The sequence below is a fragment of the Meleagris gallopavo genome, chromosome 1 (assembly GCF_905368555.1).
Source record: "Meleagris gallopavo chromosome 1, MGAL_WU_HG_1.1, whole genome shotgun sequence".
In the NCBI taxonomy this organism is placed as follows: domain Eukaryota; kingdom Metazoa; phylum Chordata; class Aves; order Galliformes; family Phasianidae; genus Meleagris; species Meleagris gallopavo.
In genome coordinates, this window is record NC_139404.1 from 119,660,316 (window position 1) to 119,669,722 (window position 9,407).

Here is a 9,407-nt window from a genome sequence, read left to right on the forward strand (position 1 = left end):
TATAATGCTTCTGTCCTTTCTGTGGCCTTGGCAATGACAAATGTCTAAGAGACCATCACCTCCTTATTAACTTTCATGAACTTTTTATGTATGCTTAGCCATCGTAGGGCTAAGTGGTCCACTACTATTTTTGACTGCTGTTGTAAGTTAATAGTATCATGGAAGTGATAGTGCCTTTGGTACCTCCAGCACTATAGGACCATGCTGAATGGTCTGTCTGTGTTACTATATGCTTTTAAGAAGGATGTGGATGCCCCATCCCTGGAGGCGTTCAAGGCCATGTTGGATGGGGCCTTGGGCAGCCTGAGCTGGTGGAGGGCAGCCCACCAGGGCTTTAAGGTCCCTTCTTATCCAAACCATTCTATGATTTAATGGTTCAGTGATTTAGCATTCTATGATTCTATAATTCTTTGATTCTATGTCAAACACCAGGAAGCATTTTGAACAGTCTCTCTGAAAAGGAAATGCAATTAGAGAACATAGCTTTAAATTAGTCTAGCTGAATGATGTCTCCCAAGGAGCCTTGATCACCACATGAAGGTATTTTCATGTGAAAAAATAAGCAGAAGCAAGGGATATTTCCATCCTACTGAGAAAGGCACAATAGTGAGAGGTCAGACAAATTTATATTTGAAATACAACAATTTCTAAGCAATGAGAATAACAATATTGGAGAGCAATGACAGGGAAAAGGGACTTTTTGATAGAATAATTATAAAGTTTTGCAGTGTCACTGAGATGATCTGTTTTAATCCAAATGCTATTATATGTGCAGAAGCCTCTGTGTGCTGGTAAGGGCGAGAAGAGCAGCTGAACTGGTTGGCTGGAGCTATCAGTGCTGGCCCAGTTCCTGCCACTCTGGCTCTTCTGTATCATTTGAACAGCCATGACTAAATCTCATGCTTCAGAGCTGTTTGGAGGTACAAAGAAATAGTTTGGGCTCTCAGGATGCCATGGTGCTGTCTTCTTTCCTGCCTTCCTACAGAGCTGCGTAGTCTATAGGCAGAGGGCAAGCAAGGACAGGATTGATAGAGATCTGGCAGTGCTTTTCACTTTGATACTTGGCAGATTTCTGCATTCTGGTTAAATTGATCCCTTGCCTGGGGTTGAGAAGGTAATTTTCTGCGACTGACTCCAGCTTTCTGCCTTTCTGTACAGCACACAAATATGGTAGCACTGGATGCCTCTTGGATGACCCCTGATGCAGGGGTCCAGGCAACACCTGCATTTCTGCCCAAGGCATGGGTTGGTTTCAGGAAACTGAAATTCCCTATTTGAACTGATCAGATGATACAAGGGCAAAGCAAAGAGCCTGTTGCAGAGAGAAGCTTGGACAGGACCTCACAACGCCTGGTGACCCACATGGTGTGAGTGAACTAGGCAGGTGGGTGTGGAACTGGTGAGAGGCAATCCATGGGGGATCTGGGTTCTCTCTCAAGACACTTCTCAAAATAAGAAGAAAACAGGTTATTGCAAAGGCTGTCTGCAAGCAAAGCAGCTGTAGGATGTTTCACTTCGCTACACAGGCCAGCTTTTTCAGCTGAACTCTCTTCTGCTTTTTTTGGCCAGACTGTTCTCACGTCTGAACACCAAGTACAAATGCCTATGCTGATGGGAAGGCTGATGGCACATTCTCTGTGTCCAGTTGCTCTCCTTGCTAACGGTGTGTACAGCACCTCGTACTATGAGACCATGACAACTGATTGGGGATTTCAGATTTTACTGAAATGTAAACAATAGGCAATCCAAATTTTCTTCCTCTTGACTGCTTAAATGTTGACACTCTCCAACACATTATTACTGACTCTAGCCTCGGATTTGTGTGCCAGTTCACTGATATGAATAGGAGCTCTAATTCCTGGTTATAGAATTGCATATATTGTGTTTTAGCCATCTGCTCTGGCTAATCAAGGTACTCAGAAAGTTTGTGCTGTTGATCTGTTTCTCTTGGTACAGATGGATGCAGGAGCTTAGGAAATGAGGGCTAAAACCAAGAGTGTTGACAGTGTTTATATTGTATTGACATAGTGGCCAGCAACACAGGATTTAAGACTTTGTGCATTGGCTGAAAGAGATAGAATCACAGAATCCTTAGAGTTGGATAGGACCTTTAAAGGCCATCTAGTCCAACTCCCCTGCAATGAATAGGGACACCACAGCTATATCAGGATGCCCAGGGCCTGATCCAGCCTCGCCTTGAAAGTCTTCAGGGACAGGGCATCAACCACATCTCTGGGCAACCTCTGCCAGTGCCTCACCACCCTCACTGTAAAAGACCCCTTCCTTATATCTAACCTGTATATACCTTCTTCAAGCTAGAAATCATTTCTCCTTGTTCTATTACCATAGACCCTGATAAAGTGCCTGTTCCCTTCTTTCCTGTAGCTCCCCTTTAGAAACTGAAAGCCACTATCAGGTCACCCTAGAGCCTTCTCTTCTCCAGGTTGAACAGCCCCACCTCACTCAGTCTGTCCTTGTAGGTGTTCCATCCCTTGGATCATTTTTGTGGCCCTCCTCTGGATGCATTCCAACAGGTCTATGTCTCTCTTGTACTGAGGACTCCACATCTGAACAATACATGTGTCTCTGAGCAAACCTTCTGCCATCAGCTCAGGAAGAGCAGTGGCAGGGCCACCATGCCAGCAGCATGGATCCAGTGGTGCCTCCCAGTGCTTCACTGAGAGGGAAGTCTTGGGGATGGCAGTCAAAGCCCCTCAGGATTTCTTCTCTGATTTGGGAGGACTGATGTTCTGGGTAAGCTCATATCAGTGGATCCAAAATATGCATACAGGGGTATCATTCTCCTTATCTGCACTGAGCACACTGAGGTTTGTGCTGGTCATTCAGAGATTGACTTTCTCAGTCACCATTTTAAAACCACCCTGAGGCTGCAAAATAAACTGCAACAGAAGTAAATTGCCCCAAAGTAGAGTCATGGAATCATTAGAATTGGAAAAGACCAGAAAGATCATGTAGTCCAACCACCAACCCATCACATCATGCCCACTAACCATGTCCCTCTGTGTCACACCTAAACATTTCTTGAACACTTCCAGGGCCGGTGACTCCACCACCTCTCTGGGCAGCCTGTGCCACTGCCTCACTACTCTTTCTGAGAATAAATGTTTCCTAATATTGAATCTGAATTTTCCCTGGTGCAACTTAAGGCCTTTACTTCTCATCCTATCAACAACATGAAATCAGTTTGGCTTTCCATAGCTTTATTCTAAGGTAGCACACCTAATCTCCCTTTTGGGGAGATATAAATAGAACAAATGGCCTTACATATAGACACTACTTGTTCACTGGAATTGTACAAATTATTAAAGGTGGGAGCTGGAGACATCCAAAGCAGAAAAAGGCTGAGTCCACAAGCAAAGTTTTTGTATATTCAGAAACATCTTTCTAGAAATCCTGGAGCTGTTTCTTTCCTTCCACTACCGTTATTTTTTTTGAGGGAAAGCGTTGTGTGGGTTTTTATTTCTTACATAAACAAACTGATGTATATGTTCAGAGCAACATCAGGTGGTTTCAGCTGTGATCCACTCCCAGGGACGCAGGGCAGTGGGAAGCGCCACTGCAACCCTGCATCGATCCCTGCATCCCAGCACTGAGGGCAACATTTCCAAAAGTCGTTATCATTATTAATGTCCTCATTCCATTTCTTGGAGCTCCCCCACTATTGCAACTCCTGCTGCCTGCAGCTTGTCTCTGCAAGGTATGCCACCTGACATCAGTTTGTGATGCCATCCCATGTATCTCCCCATACTAAATGCTACTCTCTCCTCTGACTGGCTGGCAGCAGCTTCAGGCAGCAGGTATTCCTGCAGTTTTCCAGCATTAAAATCTGGATAATCTGAGGTGCTTAAACTAAAGATTCCACTTGAAAACTCCAATTATGCTTTACACACGCTGCTGTGTGCTTGTAAAAACAGCATTACTTCAGGAAGGCTTCACTGCGTGAACGCTGTGGCGTTTCGATTTTTTTTTACTATCTCAGTGAAACAGTGGGCAAGTATGATCGGTGCCTGACAGCTTGGGTAATTTAAATGCAAATGCCTAAACTCTGTCAGTCATGTGAGAAACAGTCAATTAAATAGAGACATCTACCATGACAAGGGTAATTAAATGGGCCACTTTTCCTCTTACTGTGCAAAGATTTTCCTTAATTTCCTGCCACTTGCTGAGCCAGCTTTCCTGCATGGGCTTGCAGCCCAGGTGTGACTGCTTGTGCACTTCTGTACCTCCCTTTACATCCAGGAGTAGGGCTGGAAGCCAACTCGTGCTCCCTCTTTGCAGGGATGAAGTGCAGCTAAAGAAATCTGCTGTCCTGACAGAGCAGAAGAGCTGCTCAGACAGATGTAATTCCCCTGTCAGCATCATCTGGAGCCCGTGTAAAGCACATAGACCCACATACACAAGCGTAACTATTTGTTTCCTTGCTTTGTTGCTCAGCCCTGTTGCCTGGAAGGTGGCTGTATGGACATCACAGCACTTAACCCTGCCCTGGCTGCTTGGTGAATTTGTCAGGCTCAAAGGAAAAGTCCTGAAGGCAGCTCCCACAGCTCCTGTAAATGCAGATAGAGTTTTCATTGAGAAAGGTTTGCAAATGAGCAACCAATCCTCTGCGTAACCTCTGGGTCGTGGCTGGTCAAACCACTGAGCTGCTGTGGGTACTCTGTGATGGAGGCTGACACTGAACTCAGCCTCTACAGTCATCAAGAGTTGATAGATTTGGTGTTATTGACCCTACCTAATGCATGATGAACTGGAGATGGAAAGAGCGAAAGTCTACCTTAGGAAGGTACATCCTTCAACCTATGGTGTGGGCTGAGCACAGTGTACTAAAATGAGGCCCCTCAACTTCAGAAGGGGATCCAAAGCAACCAACATGGTTTCATCTCACTCCTCTCCCCCATCATGTATTTGCTCAACACATTTACCCATTGATTTTCATACTGTGTTTCAATGGTCACCTCTTTGGGAACACTTGCATCACACTCCAGTGCTTTTCTTTACACATTTCCATTTACGAGTTGCCAAATCTCTAGCCTCCTCACATATAGGCACCTAATCCATGCTAAACAGGAAGGTTTCCTCTATCCCCATGGAGAAAGGGAGAGATCGCAACACAGTGATTCAACTTGTCTCTGGAGATATCTTTCTCCATGGACAAGAGACATCTTGCTGGCTACCCTGGAGGGGCTCCTCACTTCAGACAGAAAAAGCCAAGGGAAATGAGCTGTGTCTGAACAGTGTCACATGCTGGACTCCTGATTCCTTCTTCTATTCTGATCTCACCACTGTACCTGTTGGCTTCTACAGACATTTCCCTGCAGGGCTGAGCTGGCCAGCACTCCACTTGCAAGGCCACATCTTACCTCAGATGTGGTCTGCTACAGAACTGCTACAGGCTCCAGGGTCAGCATCGCTTTGCCTCAGTGCTGATTGCCCCTGCAGAGACCCAGGCAGGCATCATGCTGCTCACAGCCAACTTACATCTTGGAAGTTTTCCCTGTACATTTTATTTTCTTAATGATTCTGACATGATTAATATTGGGTCTCAGAGTTCAGGGTGAGAGTTTCCATAAAATAAAAATAGAATATTGATATGTGAGCTGACAAAATGTAGACCACATTATTCTTTAAGAAAATTATTCCAGCACTGCTGTTAATATAACAAAACAAAGGCTTCAGTAAACACAGATAAGATCTATTTGTGGTTCAGTGAGCAGCAGTTAAGATTCATAGACATAATAAAGGTAGGATTTTTATTATCTCCTTCTAACTGGACAACAAATGCATTCAAAGACAGTAAAATGATCACTTGAAAGTGAGAACACAAAGTCTTCTTTCACACATGACTATTCCATTATGGTCAAGTGGCATGAAAAATGCTGTAACTTTTTCTTCCCCCCCCCCCCAGTGCAGCATGAGAGTTAACACTATTCAGATTAAGCTGAAGTTGAGAATTTAAGGTCACCAAAACCTACACTTCCATAGCTGCTCTTTCTTGTGTTGCTGATTTGTTTCAGGTAAAAAACCACCATTTAAGTGCTGCCCAGTAAAAGCATCTGCAGTATTTACATTATGTAGTGCATAATCAGCAACAAATCTCCCTAATATAATCGCCTTTATGATACATATCTCTTTTCTCGACGCTTTTTGGAACAATTTAGAGGACTCCTCTGGAAAGATGAGTTTCTTGGAGAAACACTTATGGTTTTCCTACAGTTTTCTTTAGAACAGGTGAGGTTTCAGCTGTCACGAAGTGCAGGTGATTCTTTACTTGAGAGTTTGTGCAGTTTTCCCATTTTGCCAACACTTTCACAGTAAGTGTTCTGAAGGCTTCTATCTGTACATTGCCATGTTTGCCATCTGCTACTGGGGCAGACAGTATTATTTTTATACATTATCATGGAGGAGTTGAGCTGCTGCGGCTAGAAAGCATATTGGCTGTTCTGTGTGTCTGAAACACAGTGATCTGTTTTCATTGAAACCCCATACATTATACTGAAACTACCCTGAAAACTGAGCATAAGGTACCTGTTATTTTGAAGTAGAAGGCTGAGAGAGACAGCACAGCATACAAGGCACTGCTTAACACAAGGCTATTTCCACTTCTTTGTGGACTCAGAAACTGTCCTCAGGACTTTTTGAGCACAACAAAATTATAAGGATCTCTCTCTCACCAGAAATATTACTAATTCTGTGAGATTTCCTAAGTTTAACATAGTCACACTGCATTCCACAGTCTCTTCTGAATTACCAATACTAGGAATAAGATGTCCTGTCCTCTCTGATGGGCACAGGAGTTCCTATAAAAGACAACAGTCCTGTAAGTACCTACACTCTTTTTGGAAAGCAAGGCTTAATGCTTCAAAACAATATTCAGATTCAAAGTCTTTTGAATTTAAATCTGAATGCTCTGAGATAATTTTACAGATCCTCACAGAAATCCAAAACAGAGATGGATTATTAGAAGTGTAACACCTGCAGAAATGGAACTTCCTTCATACGATCTAAAGCAGCAGTTATTGCATGTTATTTTCACCAAACTTTATTGGAAGACAAAGTTTCCAAAGCAGACCAATTATAATTGACCAAGCAGTAAAACATTTAATAGAGAGAAATGTACTGACTGCAGCAAACTGAGATCCCTGACTTCAGGCATCGGCTTGAATACTTTGAACGGATTTCATGAAATACTGCCTCATTTGTGATTAGCCGTAAGGAAGTAAGACACTAGAAAGAATTAACTCTAACTACACTTCAAATTGCTGCTGCAGTGCCTTTACACTTCATGAAATATGGATCAATTATCTTTTTGACAGCGCTATCTTTCAGTTCAGCTTCATGAATTGCTGCTCTCTCTCCCTGGGCTTGACCCACTCTTGGTGTTATTTTAAGTTGGTCTATTTGTTAAACTGCACAAACATTTAGTTTAACCTAGAAAAAGTTACCTGCATTCACAAACTCCTCAAGTTTTGTGCTCACAAGCACCTGAAATTAAGTGAAGTTGCTCTTTGTCCAACGCTAGATTAACAATGCCTGTTACAAGCAACTTCACCTGAAAATATCCATTCATAATTGTGCATTTTAGAAAATGAAGGCTGCAGCAGAAAGCTTACCTGTCAGCTGAGAGAGCAGTGAGAGTGAAGACCGACACCCCTACAGAAGTGAGCTGTATGAAGGGAATAAGCTTACATCCGATCCTGCCAAATAGCCACTCATCAGCAAGGTACCTGCTGGCATCCACAGGCACACAGGTCACTAACAGCAACAAGTCTCCCAGAGCCAGGCTGGAGATGAACAAATTGGGGACGTTTCTCATGGATTTCACAGTACAGAAGATCTTAATCAAAGTGATGTTACCGATAAGGCCTATCAAAATGATGATCCCGTAAATGGTGGGGATGGCGTAGAGGAAGGCTGGGTAGAACCACTCATCACTGAGGACGGAGACATTTGCGCTCTGGTTGGCAGAGATGTTGTAGAGGATGAAGTTATCAGTTTCCAGATCCAGCAGCAGGCACTCTCCAGATGCCATTGCCCTACTTTCCTCTTTTCGGAAGACGACTTTCTTTGAAAATCCTCAAAAAATTTTTTTTTCCTTTAATTTTGCCGCTGCTTGGTTGCTTTAAACAGTCGTAAGAGTTTAAAAGTCATATCACCTTGTGACACGTATAAAAAATAAATAGAACAAAAAACCTCCACACATTGCTCAACAGTACTGTTTCTGTAAACTGAAAGGAGAACATCTACTAGCAGAGTCTGAATCCTGGAACTTGCTTTTTCCTCATTGCCGTGCCTCACTGTTAGCTGTTCCTCAGCTCCGGCAGGCTGGTTATCACACCCAGAGACCAGTCAGTGGGAGGCATTTTCAACAAGAAGGCTAGCTAAATTCCCAGCTTCAGCTCTGCCGAGCAGAGCAGAGTCTGAAATAAGAAATTACAACCAGCGAGAACTTTTGGTAGCAGCCGTCACGCTGCATTCCCCGACTCTTGCAGCTCTCAGTTCTTGCACTCCACAGCCGGATTTAAAGTGAGGGAAAAGCACCTCTCCTCCGACGGCTCCGACCCTATAGGCAGGATCTTCCGGACGTCAATTCCCCCCCGGCTTCCCATGATGAGAGCGGGCTGGCTGACACGAGCGCACTCATTCCGCGGGAGCAGCGCCGGGGAATGCCAGCCACCTACTGGACGATCCCATCACTGCCTGGTAGGAGTAACACGGGGAAAGAAAACCTCCGTTAACTCTTTAGATGGAAAGGAAAAAACAAACAAACAAACAACAACAACAACAACAAAACACCCCAAAAACTCTGCTCTCTGTCACATCGTGAGACGCCTCAAGCAAAGCTTCGTTTATTCCGTGCAGTGGATGATGTGATTAGAAAAGCAATTCTGCCCTCTTAAGTGAGATCGGGCTTTGTTTGTACTCTGGTATTCGTTGTTCTAGTGAAGGAGCATAGTGATAAGGAGCCAAATTCATCCCCCAGGGCAAAGGAGCTGAATAAAGCCAATTAAGATAAAATCAGCAATATAGTTAAAATAAGCAAATGAGTATTAGCACTGTGCACCTGGAGTTAGCCAAGGAAGCCTGAACTCTGCACGCTTTTAGTTTATGTTTTAATTTGGAGACAACAATAACAAAGGACAAAGTTTACCATTCGGTGCAATCATCACTACTTACGGGGCGCCCACCATACCCACAACTGTAGGTAACACAGCAGAGAGAAACTTACTCAGTTGTAACAGTCTGAAAATGCTTTCTTAGAGCTTAATTAAGATATAACCAGCACTGATGCCTTACTGCTATATAACAGATAGGCGATTCATGGTTAAATACAAGGACTTTCAGGACTGCAGAGAAATACAGTTAATTTGGAAACCAGCCTGCAGAAT

The 9,407-nt window shown here is 43.7% G+C and overlaps 1 protein-coding gene across 1 annotated transcript in view; it reads right to left on the reverse strand.

Annotated features, from left to right (window-relative positions):
- Positions 1-8,860, reverse strand: part of GRPR (gastrin releasing peptide receptor) — a 28,338-nt gene extending 19,478 nt beyond the window's left edge. Inside the window, exon 1 of the mRNA XM_010725418.4 lies at positions 7,632-8,860. Within this exon, the coding sequence (XP_010723720.2) occupies positions 7,632-8,050 (419 nt within the window). The 5' untranslated portion in view covers positions 8,051-8,860. The remainder of the gene's footprint in view (positions 1-7,631) is intronic.
- Positions 8,861-9,407: the final 547 nt, after the last annotated feature.